This window comes from Chlorocebus sabaeus, chromosome 12 (assembly GCF_047675955.1).
Source record: "Chlorocebus sabaeus isolate Y175 chromosome 12, mChlSab1.0.hap1, whole genome shotgun sequence".
NCBI lineage: Eukaryota > Metazoa > Chordata > Mammalia > Primates > Cercopithecidae > Chlorocebus > Chlorocebus sabaeus.
This window is the reverse complement of record NC_132915.1, coordinates 17,983,583-18,000,368: the sequence shown is the minus strand read 5'-3', so window position 1 is coordinate 18,000,368 and position 16,786 is coordinate 17,983,583. Positions and strand designations below refer to the sequence as shown.

Below are 16,786 nucleotides of genomic sequence, written 5' to 3'. Positions count from 1 at the left end.
CCTATAGTGACTGAACTATAGTTAGAATAACTATAATTTATCGTCTAAACTTGGCCGTTTTTGAGAGTGAAGGGAAGTCTGGACAACAGGCGTAGAAAGGGCAAACCAGGACTTGCAATTACCCTTGACAGATTTTAATGGTGCCTTCTGACTCCTCATTATCCCATTTGTCTGTTTGCAAACTGATTTACCCTTTGGTACCATGTGGATAAGATTTTTGAAGGCCATAGCTGATGAGCAAACAAGCCATAACGAATGAGTTTTAGGCTTCTTGATCATGGTTGTCCATGTGACCTTTAGCATGTTCTTTCTGGTTGTTATCCTCTATGGGCAGGGAAGTCTAAGCACTGCACCTACGTGAATGGAAAGCAAAATTGGCATGGTGTGCATTCGAAATCAAATTAGAAAGTCCATTGTGGAGATAGTATTTGCAATCTTGCCTCTGTACAATATTGAACCAAAACCTTATTGTGATTGTTGAAAGGAGAAGAGTTTTGGTGAATAGTAGCGTATTAAAACCCTATAATTACAGTGCATCAGAGTATCTATGCTGGGGGAAGTGCTACACAAATGTCTACAAAAGACCTAACATAAGGTTTAAAATAGAAGATCCACACTAGTCACCATCCCAATCTCTAAAGTAAGTAGAATCAACTGGAGTCCAGTATACAGTGATGGGACTAAGTTGCACTGTTGAGGGGCTGGGCTATGTGCCTGGAACTGCACATTGTACTTTACGTGGATTATTTTTCTTAGTCCTCAAAGCAGCCTTGTGGGGCTGAGGATGGTGTGTTGTTACCCCTAGACTAAAGAGAGACTGAGAATAAGCAACATCCCTTACGGCTACACAGCTATTAAGTGAAGACTATAGACTCACACCAGGCAGTCTGACTCCAGAGAGATGCTCTTGCCTGCTATTAAAATCTGTGCTCCCTGTTATTAAAATTAGCTAATTATAACAACAGCATCTTCTTTTGGGGGGGAGTTACTTTATAGAAGTCTTTCACATACAATTGTCATCTTTGATCTTGAAGTGGCAGAGGAGTAAAGGTGGAGGGGTGGGGCCATCACTTTCAAGTTGCTGGAGGTGTCAGTTTTCCATCTGACTTGGTCAACAGCCTTAGTAAAGTCTGGGGTGGACTTTAAACTAGGAACTAGAATCTTCTCATAGTGAAATTAGAACCTGATTTGTGATGTTAGCAATAGCTTTCTAAAGCTTACCTTTTGCTGCCAATGCAATTGGGGTTTCCATGTAATAAGTCTTTTAATCCTTTATTATTTTCTTCTTGATTTCTCCTTGTTTTCCTGCTCTTTTTCTTAAACAGATCTACCCTGTTCTTTTTAAATATCCCAGTATAAGTGTTTACTTTTAAAATCCAGAGCTTTACTAAACATTCATATTCAGGGTATTTTGCTTTCTCTGGATCAGCCATTGCTTCTGACTGTGACTCTCCAATCATAACAGATTTGCTGAGATACACACACACACACACACACACACACACACACTCTTAAACGGTAGTGAGAAAGACTTGTGTTTAATCCTTCTAAATTTGTAGATTTATAGGGTCACAATGCAGCTTCAGTTAGTTACGTGGTAAGCTTGAGAAATATCTAAATTGAGCTTTTAAAATAATAATAGAGAAATAAAAAAGCTTTTCTAGTAAAAGCATGACTTTATCGGTATTTATTTAATTCCTCTTATTCACATTCCTAGCAAAGATCCAAGTGGCATTCCTGTGGCAGAATGGTGGACTTACAAGATTCATGATGAGAGTCTGTGCCAAGTCCAATTTGATTCAAGAGTAATTATGTTATTAGAACATTGCTGATTGCCCCGGTGCCCATTGTGCAGCTTAACCTTTAAATGCTAGTGATAATTAACTACTTTATCATTCTACCAGGAAACTCCAACATGTAACTCTGTTCTACAAATTCAAAAATATAACGCTGCCTGCACAACCAGAAACAGCTAGCTTAAGAAAAATATGAAGTATTTGGTTGTATATATAAGCCAATAAATGAACATAAAAATCTAAATAGGCATTACCTTTTAGTATTTTTTTAAAATTTATTATTATTATACTTTAAGTTGTAGGGTACATGTGCATAACGTGCAGGTTTGTTACATATGTATACTTGTGCCGTGTTGGTGTGCTGCACCCATCAACTCGTCATTTACATCAGGTATAACTCCCAATGCAATCCCTCCCCCCTCCCCCCTCCCCATGATAGGCCCCGGTGTGTGATGTTCCCCTTCCCGAGTCCAAGTGATCTCATTGTTCAGTTCCCACCTATGAGTGAGAACATGCGGTGTTTGGTTTTCTGTTCTTGTGATAGTTTGCTAAGAATGATGGTTTCCAGCTGCATCCATGTCCCTACAAAGGACACAAACTCATCCTTTTTTTACGGCTGCATAGTATTCCATGGTGTATATGTGCCACATTTTCTTAATCCAATCTGTCACTGATGGACATTTGGGTTTATTCCAAGTCTTTGCTATTGTGAATAGTGCTGCAATAAACATACGTGTGCATGTGTCTTTATAGCAGCATAATTTATAATCCTTTGGGTATATACCCAGTAATGGGATGGCTGGGTCATATGGTACATCTAGTTCTAGATCCTTGAGGAATCGCCATACTGTTTTCCATAATGGTTGAACTAGTTTACAATCCCACCAACAGCGTAAAAGTGTTCCTATTTCTCCACATCCTCTCCAGCACCTGTTGTTTCCTGACTTTTTAATGATCGCCATTCTAACTGGTGTGAGATGGTATCTCATTGTGGTTTTGATTTGCATTTCTCTGATGGCCAGTGATGATGAGCATTTTTTCATGTGTCTGTTGGCTGTATGAATGTCTTCTTTTGAGAAACGTCTGTTCATATCCTTTGCCCACTTTTTGATGGGGTTGTTTGTTTTTTTCTTGTAAATTTGTTTGAGTTCTTTGTAGGTTCTAGATATTAGCCCTTTGTCAGATGAGTAGATTGCAAAAATTTTCTCCCATTCTGTAGGTTGCCTGTTCACTCTGATGGTAGTTTCTTTTGCCTTGCAGAAGCTCTTTAGTTTAATGAGATCCCATTTGTCAATTTTGGCTTTTGCTGCTGTTGCTTTTGGTGTTTTAGACATGAAGGACATAGGCATGGGCAAAGACCTTTTAGTATTTTTAAGAAATTGTTTTGTTTAGAAATTTTTCCTCTTAATGTGGAAACAACTTTCAATAGAATATAGCAGAATCTGAATGCTCAGAGAATTATTAATAAAAGATACATACACTCCACTTTTCTTCTTTTTGTGAAATATCAGATTAGCCAGATTTAGTGCATCTAAACGGTAGGTAAAATAGCAAAGGTGAGGAAGGGGCTGAATTGCCATATTACCAATTTCAGGGGCACTACCACACAAATCTTACTCTAGTGAATGGTCTCCCGTGGAATTGTTCATCCTAGTGATGCTCAGAAAAGAAATGTATCATAAGAGATTTGGAGTGAGATTGAGGTGTGCAGAGGGGATGTTCAGCCATTTGTGTTAGAAATATTTCTGGGCAGTTCTCTTCTGCTCCTGATGCTAGGTGCTCCCACCCTCAGGGAGCCCACAGCCTGAAGTGGGAAGTGGCCTTGTAAACACAGCAATAAATTTATTGTGAGTGCTTTACTCATTGGAGGAACAAAATGTTAAGGGAACAAAGAGGAATGAATGATTAATTCTGCCTGACAGCATCTGAGGAAGCTTTGAAAAGTGACATTAGAGCTGATTCTTAAGGATAGTGGGGGATTTCAAAAGATAGATCTTGAGAAAATAGGCATTGCCATAAGCCAGGAAAAAAGGCTACAGATGTAATGAAAATACGCAGAGCCCAGGGGAACACTGGCTTATAGTGCTGATGGTAGGATACAAGGCCGGGACTCTGGATTGGGGTGTGGAGTGAAGACTTTTGGAAAACAACCATACTCAGAAATTTGGGATTTTTTTTTCCCCCTGTAAACAGTAGGAAACTGTCCTTTTAAAAAAGAAGTAAGAACAGGCTGAACCTCTCTTTGGGTAGTATGAATTCCAGAAGTGAGGTAGTTAGAGTGGAGAGGGGAAAACTAGACATGGGATTGAGGCATGAAGTATGGTAGATAGTAACCCACAGATGATGGTTGCATGCATGGTTTCGGTGGTCTGAAAACCTGCTGAGTGCACTGAGTTGTGGGAAAGCAAAGCAGAAGTGCTGACCCAAGTCTCATGGCTTGGGAGTGAGGTTTGGAACTCAGCAGATATACACAAAAGTCAAGAAGTAGTCCACTTTAAAAAATCGTTTGGCTCGTAATGTTTTGTGTCAATCTTCAGCCTTACTGAACAATGCCTGCAGTCTTTTCTGCCACTAAGCTTAAAGTTGAATGTTTGATAGGGATAGAGTATTCATATAAAACCTGAAGAGGGGCTGGCACAGCAGGGAAGGATTTAGAGGTCCCCAGCCCCTCCCAGTGGGTACCCACTCATTGGTCCCATCTCTCTCCCCCACCAAACTCCCACCTGCGCACCTTTGGAGCTCATAATAGTGTTGCCATCACCACAGGTATGAAGAAGGCCTATTCGTCTCCTAACAATGTGCTTTGAAAGTTCAGAAGTGCCACAAAAGAGACTGTGACATTATGGCTCAGTGGAAATAAAATGGAACATAGACCCAAAAGTTCTGGATAACACACTTTCTCCCGTAGTTAATTAAAAGACCCTCGTAAATGTTGTATGTTTTTATAAATGTCAGTTATTACCAACAGACTTAAAGCAAAAAAAAAAAAAAGAGTTCAAAGAGTTCGTCTTACATGAAATGAATTTGTAAACGAGGAAGAGCCTTCCTGGCCAGTTTTCTGAATTGATTTGCGTGCCACACAGAGACGTTCCACTGGTGATTGTTTTTCCTATAACTTTTTTTCCATGGAGATTTTCAGATATTCTTTCTACTGCCCTCCAAGATCAGCCCGTTCTTACCCTGGGTTAGGGTCATTCACATTTGGGAGCCCTGCCCTGGTGCCCTGCCAAGGGACTGTGCTACTCAGCTTTTTGCCATTCACCACTCAGCAGGATAGCACGACCCTCAGCCCAGCTCCCCCTCTCCCGCCTCGCCTGCATTTAGATCTTTTCTTTGGTCTGTCTGAAGCATAGGCACTAGGTAATTGTTAAGATTAGATCCAGTTTTCAGTGGCACTTTTTTCACTGCTTCATCCATGATTTTAAGCTCTCATATTATCTAAATGTGCCCAATAACCACCTGACCTTCATGGCAGATAGAGTCATTCTCTGCTTCGGATCTTGTCACCCATGTCTCTCGTGTGTGTAGGAGACTTCTCCAGTTGAGAGCTCCTTGAAAGCAGAGATGGAACATACAGGCTGAGCCTAAGTGTGATCCCAAGAGGCGTGGAGGATCTTTCTCCATTCCCTGGCCCCAGCGGCATTGCTAGGTTTCCAGACATTAAAAGGAGTGGGTTCATGAAAACTATGGGAGTGAGAAAGGAATAATATGCATTTTTGCAGGTGGTGTTTTTCCTGCCACTCTGCATCTTCCAAGCCCTAATATGTGGCGCTGAGCAAAATTTCATAAATACGACCTATATGTCACATGACCACCATCTTTGGTTGCTCAAATCCCCCAAAATTACTTCCCCCTTTTTTTCATTGACTTACTACCTCTTAAAAGCTCTGCTTTATAGTTTCTCTGTAGAAGCTTGAAATGCTGGCTTCCCATTAGCCAGCAAACTTTAAAAAAATAAAATAAATTTTTAAAAAAGCCTGACTTTTTCTCTTTCCCTTTTCTCTCATATATGCTTCTTTTCCCAAGTTTCTTTCTTTCTCTTTTTTCGAGACAGAGTCTCACTCTGTTGTCCAGGCTGGAGTGCAGTGGCTCCATCTCAGCTCACTGCAGCATCTGCCTCCTGGGTTCAAGCGATTCTCCTGCCTCAGCCTCCTGAGTAGCTGGGACTACAGGCGCCAGCCACCACGCCTGGCTAATTTTTTTGTCTTTTCGGTAACGACGGGGTTTCACCATGTTGGCCAGTATGGTCTCTACCTCCTGACCTCGTGATCCACCCACCTGGGCCTCCCAGAGTACTCGAATTACAGGTGTGAACCACCATGCCCAGCCCCTTTCCCAACTTTCAACAGTACAATATATCCGTAAAACCCAACCCATTCTCTGTTTTGAGTTGACACTAACTCCTGCCACCCTTTTGAATTCCTCTCCTCCTTCTGTCCCATCTCTCTGCCTCTTCTCTCTTCTTCTTTCTTTCCCATTATCTTTCCCCCTTGTCTTTTGCTACTTGTCTTTCCCTTTAGATCCCTGTTTTCCTCCTTTCGTCTCCTCTGCTCTCTCCTGTTTCCTCTTAACAGCTTTGCAAGTATGTACTAAAGAACAAAAAGAAAAGAAAGTCTCAAGTGACTTAAAAATCATTCGACTAAATGGATGATAATTTCTCAACCATGCTTCCTCTCCTTCTAATTCCAGAGCTCTTCAGTATCCCCATCAGCCAGTTTCCGAGGTGCTGAGAAGCACAGAAACTCCACAGACTACTCCTCAGAGAGCAAAAAACAGAAAACTGAAGAAAAGGAAATTGCAGCTCGTTATGTAAGTTCATTCACCTTTGCTTTAGGGGAGGCCAGCTTGCCTTTTTATCTGCAGCTATTTTACCCTTTGACTGTTTCCAGCCAACACAGGAACACACGATAACATCCTTTAGGAGACAAAAAACATTTGTTGCTTTTATAGCTCTGTAGCCATTGGCTAACTGAAGTCCTGTGTGTGTACAGGTGCATGTGAGGATAGACTGCTTCATTTGGGCAGCTAACAGAAGATCTGAATGATCCATATTATTGTTTCCGTAGGTGTATTTGCTTCCCCATTTATTTCAGAGTGGTTGGATTTTCTGTGGTTAGCTAGAATTGTTAAGGAAAAAATATAAAATCATAAAAAATGTGTTTAAATGCCTAGATGGATTCATGTGCTGAAGGATATACCAAATCTTGTGGAATAAAACATGGAGAGACATCCAAGATCATCCCTAGCCTGGAATGAAGCTCATTTTCCTCTAGTGGCTGGGCAGGTCACAGGAGTGAAAGCGGAGAGCAAGCTGGATGGAGCAGTGTGGAGGCAGGCGGCCCCTGTTCTGCTTCCCTGCTGGTGTCCCACAGGGCTTCAGGCCTCATGAAAAGCTGAAAATCTAGATTTTTACCTCCCAATATGCAGTTTTTTAAAATACTGACAAACCAGACCACACCTGTGTGTAGGTTGGATGTAGCCTGGGCCTGTCAGTTTGCAGCCTCTACTCTAGAGTAATAAGCCAACCATCAGCTTCAGTTTTGTAAACTGAAAAATATAATCAGGTCACCCTGTTGGTGCAGTGGGCAGTGCATCAGTCTCATAATCTGAAGAATATAATCATATTACCCACCTTCATAGCATCATCATGAGGATTAAAGAAAATAGGACATTGTCAAGTATTTAACACTCTTTGGTTCAGCTCATCTTTATAAGATCTGAGGAATTAGTCTGGACTTATTTAGGGTAAATGTGGTATATTTTGTGGGGGGAGAAGATAATGCTTCTCACTTGTCAATGCAGGACAGCGATGGTGAGAAAAGTGATGACAACTTGGTGGTTGATGTTTCCAATGAGGTATGTTCGTGGCTACTTTAATTTTCTGCCCTTGTCCAGCCATATCAAAGACTAGTTGTCCAAACAATTAGTATCCAAAATATTTTGAGATTTGTCATTTTGTTGTTGTTGTTGTTGTATTTTGAGGCAGGGTCTTGTTCTGTTGCCCAGGCTAAAGTACAGTATTGCGACCACAGTTCACCGCAGCCTTGAACTCCTACGCTAAAGTGATTCTCCCTGCTCAGCCTCCCGAGTAGCTGGAACTACAGGCACACGCCACCATGCCTGGCTAATATTTAAATTTTTTGTGGAGATGAGGTCTCATTATGTTACCTAGGCTGGGCTCAAACTCCTGGGCTAGGATTAATTACAGGTGTGAGCCACTGCACCCGGCCCAAAACATATTCGTGATTTCTAAAGGGACCCACTTTTTATTTACATAAAAATTATATACTACTGATTTTATGTTATTGATCTTTTCTTTTTTTTTTTTTTTTTTTTTTTTTGGTCGCTGTTCTTTTCTATGAAGAGTAAAGTGTCTTCTCTACCACAGTGAAGGCACACCAGATCTCTGTGGTCAGCCTGCAGGTCTCGTTGACGTGCAATTGGCAGATGGGTGGGGTTTTGATTTTTCTTTGGGTTTTAAATAAGTACTATAAATACTATAACTTGGGGGCCCTCAATACTGAATATTTTCGTTAGTAGTTTCAGTGAGTATTGTTATCTGTTCTAGCACATTTGTGCTTCTAAGCATGCATTAAATGCTTTTGGCTAGAAATGTCCACACCCAACAACCCCAGCGTTGTAAATGGGCTGTGCTTGCATTACTATCCATGATGTCCCTTTGTAGGATCCATCTTCCCCTCGAGGGAGCCCAGCACATTCCCCGAGAGAGAATGGCCTGGACAAGACACGCCTGCTCAAGAAAGATGCCCCGATTAGTCCAGCCTCTATTGCATCTTCCAGCAGTACTCCCTCCTCCAAATCCAAAGAACTTAGCCTTGTAAGTAGCTCCTTACCATCTCTCTGAGTGTGGCCCCTGCCAATTTGATGTTTGAATTTGATGTTTTTATCTTTATATTTCTCACATTTTTTACAGGACTTTTATTTCCAAGTGTATATATATGTTCAGTATTTACGTTTAATTGGCAAAAGTATGTAGAGCAGAATAAGTTTACTGACTTGTTGGTGATGAGTGTTTATTTTGTGATTCTTTTTGCAAGGATAGAAGAGGGATATGGGGAAATTGAGTGAAACACGTCTTAGCGAAGATGAAAAATGCACACTGGGGTTACAGAGATGGTTTTGTCGCCTGTGGTTTATGGTAAATTTAGTTTGGGGCTTGAATGTGATTTTGTTGCTAGCTTTGTTTGAATTACCAAGCTACATATGACTGCAATAATTTTCCCTTCCTATCTAAAAAGTAATCTGTCATTTACAAAAGTCTACCTTGACTCACATCACAAATCACAAATGCAAAAATGAACTGCTCACCCATCAGGATAATCTCCCTGCACCCTATTCTTCTGTGGCTGTGTAGTTAATTGCAATTTTGTGTGGCGTGTCTTTTTTCCTCACCAGTTATTTCCTTGTAACATAACATTTAAAGAATAAAAAGACAAATTCAGTTTTCTAATAACCTCCGGAATTCACAGCTAAAGGAAAGGAAATTCCTCAGTTGCTCTGCAAATTAGGGGGAATATGTCCGACAGAGGGCTAGATTGTTGGGTTTTTTAAATTTTATTTTATTTTCTCTTGGCCTTCTGGAATTCTTTTAATGGCACCTGCTCTCTGCTTGGTATCTATGACAGTTCAGACTTGGATCTGTTTTCTAATGTGACCTGTTCACCAGGAAGCCTCTTGTGACATGAACATTCTGCCAGGAGCCCAAAGTTACCCCAGTCTTTACCAAAGCCACCGGCAAGTGGCCACAGTTAGGACATCCTGGTTTGTGAGCCTTATCTGACTCAGACCAATTTCCTAGAAATGAGCTACTCTCCTCAAAATTCAGCTTTAGTTTATGTCTTCCCAAATATTAGGTCTGCGGTCTCAAGGAACTCTTTTGTTTCTTTGTTAACGTTTCTATTAATGAAAATCAAGGCCCAAGCTGAAGAACCTCTTTCATTTTTTTTCCTCCCTTCCTTTTCTTTACCTTTTTAATGTTTAAAGTCATTGTTAAAACCATGTTCTAATTGCTGGTACATGTCATTTCATCTCATTAGAATGAAAAATCTACTACTCCTGTTTCAAAGTCCAATACCCCTACTCCACGAACTGATGCGCCCACCCCAGGCAGTAACTCTACTCCCGGATTGAGGCCTGTACCTGGAAAACCACCAGGAGTTGACCCTTTGGGTTAGTAAGAAAAAAGTGTTTTTTATGTTTTTATGCTTGTTTTTAAATAATTTAAAGAGTACAGTACATTTAAAGTGCTAATGACCAGCATTGAATGGCTGTTAGACAAAGTTACTTAACCTGAACTGAGCACCTGGGACCAACCTTGTCTGGCACATGGTAAGTGTTCAGTAGAACAGAGTGAATGCATGAACTCTGAAGGCTTGAATGACTTTTGAGAATATTAAAATAAGCTCATTTGAACCATAGATTCTATTTTTTGACATGTTTACAAATGTCTTCACTGTTGTTTCCTGTGTTCTTCATTTTTCTTCCATCCATTTTGGTTTGCAGCCTCAAGCCTAAGGACCCCAATGGCAGTACCCTGTCCATATCCCACTCCATTTGGAATCGTGCCCCATGCTGGAATGAACGGAGAGCTGACCAGCCCCGGAGCGGCCTATGCTGGGCTCCACAACATCTCCCCTCAGATGAGCGCAGCTGCTGCTGCCGCCGCTGCGGCTGCTGCCTATGGGAGATCACCAGTGGTGCGTTTGTGAGCTTCACAAAATAATATTTTAGCACACAGAGGATTGTCATGCTTGATTGATTGCTTGATTGATTGAGACAGGGTCTCACTCTGTCACCCAGGCTGGAGTGCAGTGGCATGATCTTGGCTTACTGCAGCCTCCGCCTCCCAGGCTTAAGTGATCCTCCCACCTCAGCCTCCCAAGTAGCTCAGACTACAGCATGCGCCACCATGCCCAGCTAATTTTTAAAATTTTCCGTAGAGGCGGGGTTTCACCATGTTGCCCAGTCTGGTCTCGAACTCCTGGCCTCATGTGATCTGCCTGCCACAGTCTCCCAAACTGCTAGGATTACAGGCATGAGCCACCATGCCTGGCCTATGTATTTTTTAATGTAATTTATAAATCTAAGGTATTTAGAGATCTGTGGGTATTTATAAATTAAGCTACATGTAATTATATCTTCAGATCCATTTTCTTTTGTTAGGTGAGGAAGTTTCTTTTTTATTTTATATGTATTTTTTAAAGAATACTAATTTTAAATTTTCCAAAATGATACTAATTTTGGAAATTTCAGACCTACAGAAGTAGATCACATAGTATAATGAATGTAATGACTCTTTGGTTTTACCATGAGCTTCAGTAATCATTAGTATAATTTTTTAATCTATGTTCCACCCTCAAGTATGATACCATTAAATCCTAAACATTTTATCATTTTATCAGTGAATACTTCTGTGTATATATCTCTGAAACCTTATTTTTTAAGGATCTATTCTCCCAGGTTTTAGAATAGATTTTGAGAAGGATAAAACAAGTCGCATGTAACTGTGCTTATTTGTGTTGTTTGCTTGGGAAAAATTATAGGTGGGATTTGATCCACACCATCACATGCGTGTGCCAGCAATACCTCCAAACCTGACAGGCATTCCAGGAGGAAAACCGTGAGTACCTTTTTGCCTCTGTACTCATTGTGTGTCAAACTCAGGTCCCTTGCTGACCCCTTGGACTTTGAGTACCACTCGATGGTGTTGAGGGAGTTCCCATGACTCGTATTTTTTTACCTAGCAAGGTATTTTTCATTTTCTCTTAGCACAAGAAGGGAAGTAATGAAGTGGGGTTTTGCAGGGTAAAATTTTGAGCTTTAATATGTAAATGCAAATTGCAGAAGCATCTCCAGTCTTACAGATGTAAGGTCTTCTCTACATCTGTTGCGGATTTCAAGGCAATTCTTTGTTCCAAAAGTCTGATTATTATGTGCAAACCTGGATGTTCAAAATTTGAATATGTTGGGAAAAGACATGCCAAACTTCAAAAGCTGAAAGGAAATAAGGGCACTCTTACGCTAAGTTCTGTTTTCAGAAAAGGTGACTTGCTCAGTTGGCTTCTTATAATGTGCTGTGGGCATCTGGAGCCTCTGTATTCACAGATTCCTTGAGTTAGGAAAGACAAAACACAACACACCAGTTGTTCTAGCCTCCTCTTTTATATTGTGATCTCTCACCAGATCTCATTCCAAATACTTTATTTTAATCTAATGCCCCTTTTTATTACTACCTAGTCACAGTTGTCTCTGCTAATTGGCTTCATCTTCCTAGAAACAAAGATTTTACTATAAAGTAGCACTGGCTCTTTCTTTAAAATCCCAGCTGGCTGCTTTCTCTCTCCTCTCCTTTGGGAAGCCTCCCCCACAGATCCTCCGTGGCCTTGTTAGTCACCTGTGTGTGTGCATTTATTCTCATCACTCTGTCCGTGGGCATCCCCTCTGTCACTACACGTGCCGTATATGTGCTGCCTCCCCAGTCTCCAGGGCTATCCAGACCTGACCCTCAGTAGCAGCTCAAAGCCCCTTCTCCCAGAGGCTTCCCTGGTAGCTTGCCTGCCTTGAGGCATTTTGTTCTTACTGTCCTTCTTCCTGCAAAACTTTGTGGCTTAGTGTCTCATTTAGTTATCTAAGATGTCATTATGTCAGAGCGTTCTGCCCTGACAGCCCTATTATCCCTCTCTCCCTTCCTCCGTATTATTCTCTCCTGTTCTGCTACCTTTTTAATGCTTATTTATAGCCATTTTTTGCCTCTCCCTCTTGCCTATAAGTTCCATGAAAGCAGAACAGAGCTTTCTGTTGTTCGGTTATAGAAGTAGTCTCACTGCCTAGAATGGCACCTGGTTCGTAGTGGTGCTCACAGTATGGGTTTGTTCAGGGAACGGATTGTGTGCAGGTCTCTCTTCTCGGACCTCCCATTGCTTGTTGATTCACTCCCTCACACTCGGGCACCTAGTTTTCACCCTGGTGTTAATTGCGTGCCCTCTTCTCCCCACATCCCTTCAGTGTTGCCTAACCTAGACCCTTTCTTTACTTTCCATCTGAGGAATCCGAATCTCAGTTCTTCCTTTTGTAACGTATTAATACTTCTCCACAGACTCTACCCTAACCTTCCTTGTTGCATCAAACACAGTGTTGGCTCCATAGCCAAGTTGCTTGGTAAATATTTGACTGATTAATAGGGCAGAAAAGACAAATTAGAGTTCCTCGAGAGTTGAAGGTATGAACATCAGTTACCATAAAATTCTGTGTACCTGTGTGTGTTTTGCAAATAGTTGTTGACTGACTGACAACGCTTATTGACCAAGAACTCTGAGGTATTTGAAAGTGAAAATTGGGTCTGTTTCAAGCAGTGCTAAATAACAAGGTAGTACGATTAATCAAATAATGACCCAGATACCTACAAGTTCCATATGAACCTGTGGGGAAAGTGGAAGGGTTCCTTTAGGGAAGAAGTACTGTCCCTTTTTTATGGTCACTTCTTAGGTAACCAACAGTTGTACCCAGAGCTACAGCATAACCACTAGAGTGAATGAGATGATGCCTCTTGCCTCAGCTGCTGCTTTGAGGCGCAAGGGGTGTAAGTGTCTTTAAGGAAACACCTTGCCTAGGGGATTTGGACCAGTTAAACCACTGTGGAGTCACAGCTGCTCTGACTCAGGTCATGCTTCTGAGTCTTGAGCTGACTTCCCTTCATCAGTTTTGACTTTTGGTTTTATAAAATGTTTAAATGTTTAAGATCATTTTGGGTGGGTTAATGGATTAGAGGATTGTTGATAATTTGTGTTTATGAGAGTGACAGTCACATCTACTGCAATTGGCAAATGACACTTTACCAGGAAAATGACACTTTACCAAAAAGCATGTGGTGCAGTCAACAGAGTATGGTTTTGGGAGTGTGACAGATCCCAGTTTGAATTTAGACTCCACCAGTTGAATTTAGACTCTTCTCTCCACTGAGAGGAGTGGCTTTATGCACAGTTTCTTTGTGAGCTTCAGTCAGCTCACTGAATCAGGGATGGCACCTCCTCAACAAGAAGGATGTGAAGATAGGAAGTAAGATAATATGTTGTGTGTTCATTGAGTGCCACATTTGTTACATGGTGGCTGTTTAGTCAACCCCAGCCTGATTTCCCTTTCAGCTTTGTCCCAGCATATTATCCATTTTTCAGCTACTTATGTAATAGGAGGTACAGTGTGTTTTAGAGGCAGAAGTGACCCAAGAAGATGGGTCATTGGTGTGTCTTTATGTAACAGAGCATGAAGGCATATAAAGTTATATTGACTTATATGCACATAGAGATAATATACTTTTATTATAGATTTTTATAGCAGAAATGAATATAACAGTTATGTGGCTCTCCAGATCATAAGATACAGAATTGTGCAACGTTGTCTTGTGCATATTTTCCAAAACAAAACTTTAAGTGTGCTAGAAAGTAAAACAAAAAATCATCCATCCTCCTCCATCACACATACCCACAATGTAACTACCTTTCTCCAGAAAGACTTATAAAAGTTGTGCGTCTCTGTTCTAATTATTTCACACAATGAATTGCTAAATATTATCAGAAATTATAATTAAATGCATGTTCCAAATTAATAAAATGGTGTTTATTATATAATTCTCATTGAGTACTCTTGTCCAGGTGAACTAGCAGAGGTTCTACTCCGTATATAGTTGGAATGACAACATAGTTTAATTTCAACATAAGCCAAAAATGGCCTTTCTCCTTCACCTGCTACTCAAATGAGACTTCTATGGCTAGTGTATAAGTATTTGATTAAAATCACGGTACTAATTTTATGGGATATGACATGTGAACAGAGCAAAAATAAAAGATCTCAGGTTAGTGGATTATAGGCTGCTCACAATTCAGAAATCTGACTCTTTTGCATTGGTTTATTTTTATAAAGCAAGATTTTCAAATGAGAATAATGCCTGATACATGGTAAAAACCTTCAACAAGTGTTTGTTGGCTAACTCTGGTCTGTGTGCTACTTAGAACCAAGGTTTTCTATCATACGTCAATGTAAAATACAATAACCGGTCTGTGTGCTACTTAGAACCAAGGTTTTCTATCATACGTCAATGTAAAATACAATAACCAGACCTCGTTGTGACCTCAAGGTCGAATCCCATCTTGTGACACATTGGAAATGTGGAGAAGGTGTTGTGCACGTGAGAGATGAGCACAGCACAGCAGAACTGGGCCTCAGAGAGGAGAATGAGGGGAAGGTAGAAAAGCCAGCAACCTTCTTTAAATATGCAGGGTCTTTGTCAAGATGATAATCCATATATAATGAGTTTGATACACATGTTTTTAAAAAAGCAAATTGCATGTGTCTGGATTGTTCAAAGTGTAATTATGTCAGAAAGTCCAAGCCTAGCATTTTCTTCACCTGTCTCTTATTCTCCTCGCCATGTTTGTTGGAGAGCCACTCTTTGCTTGTAGCAGCTTAACTTGAGGGGTGTATGTTTGTGTTGAGAGGAGTTCAGGTCACTCTATTTCTCTCCCTCCAGCCCTGTATTTCTGGTTATTTGTTGGGCATCTTAGCTAGGGATCTTCAGTGTATGTTACTTGCACCACAAATTCATTATATCCAGAAAGTACTTTTGTAAATTAGGTCCTCTTCCCAGTTTGCCACTTTTTTGGTAACTACAAGTACCACGTTTCTTTTTTCCTGAGCTCAGAAACTCAGTTACTCTAGCTCCTCCTCACATCTCATCAATTTAGTTCTATAGGATTTTATGTCCACTGTACCTTCTAACTTGTCATCCTTGCCCTTGTCTAGTTCGGGCCCCCCAGTACCTCTTATTTCAATTGTTGGAATAATTGTTGTTGTTGTTGTTGTTTGAGAGAGAGTCTCGATCTGTTGCCCAGGCTGGAGTGTAGTGGCTTGATCTCAGCTCACTGCAACCTCTACCTGCTGGGTTCAAATGATTCACATGCCTCAGCCTCCCAAGTAGCTGGGATTACAGGCACATATGCCACCATGCCTGGCTAATTTTTATGTATTTTTAGTAGACATGAGGTTTCACTGACTGGTCTCCGACCTCCTGACCTCAAGTGATCCATCCCCCTTGGCCTCCCAAAATGCTGGGATTACAGACGTGAGCTACCACGCCCAACAGGAATAATTGTTTTTAATTCCTCCTGTCCATCCTACTCCTTGCTACTAAGTTGATTTTATGAATAGCTTTGCCCAGTAATGGCACACTCCCTCTATCCCTCAAAAATCCCTTCAGTCAATTCTGGGAAGGTCTGAGGCTGGCATTCTGGTCCTTCCCTTTTATAGCATTACATTGATTTAATTATATAGAGATATAGATCTGGTATGTTTTTTCAGACTATGCTTGGCCAGTTCCTCTATCCACCTACTGTGTGGTTATTATTGAATGAATTCCTGGATTAAAACCAGCTCATTTCACCTCATCCTTTTGGGACTTTTGTTCTCTGCTATTCTTGCTATCTGGAATATTTTTTCCATCTTTGTCTTTACTTGATGATATCTTTTCACGCTGTAAAAACCCATTTCTATTACCATGTCTCTCTCTCATGCAACATAAGCTCTATCTTTCCTTTTCAAAACACTTCAGAATACTTTCCATTCCAATGTGACCTGATATTGTAGTCACTTCTGTACTTTTCTCTCATCATGCTAACTAGATTGTTAGTCACTTGTGGGCAAGACCAGGTGCATTACCTAATTTTGTATCCTTAGCATGACATTTGCGTCAGAGTATAGGGATGGGAGATACTTAATATATTGTTGCATTAAATTAGTTAGAAACAGAATAGTCCTTTGGGCCTGGGTTTCTCTGATTCCTAGCTGTGTTGACTTCCCTCATACCTTCCAGGAGTCTTTGCTAGTTACAGTCAAAGAGTCTATCGAAATCTGATATTTAATAAGTATGTACTAGAGCTTTATTGTTGCCAGTTCTGAGTGCCTTCTATGTGTATTAATAG

General features: G+C 40.7%; 1 protein-coding gene across 12 annotated transcripts in view; it reads left to right on the top strand.

Moving 5' to 3' along the window:
• TLE4 (TLE family member 4, transcriptional corepressor) overlaps positions 1-16,786 on the top strand; it is a 158,383-nt gene that overhangs the window by 123,678 nt on the left and 17,919 nt on the right. For 11 of the 12 annotated variants that reach the window (XM_037998539.2, XM_007969566.3, XM_007969568.3 and 8 more), the window contains 6 exons: positions 6,486-6,605; positions 7,599-7,652; positions 8,482-8,634; positions 9,854-9,986; positions 10,320-10,513; positions 11,360-11,436. In XM_037998539.2, coding sequence (XP_037854467.1) covers positions 6,486-6,605; positions 7,599-7,652; positions 8,482-8,634; positions 9,854-9,986; positions 10,320-10,513; positions 11,360-11,436 — 731 coding nt within the window. Of the gene's footprint in view, positions 1-6,485; positions 6,606-7,598; positions 7,653-8,481; positions 8,635-8,859; positions 8,956-9,853; positions 9,987-10,319; positions 10,514-11,359; positions 11,437-16,786 lie in introns of all 12 variants that reach the window. The other variant, XM_007969570.3, reaches the window with a different exon arrangement.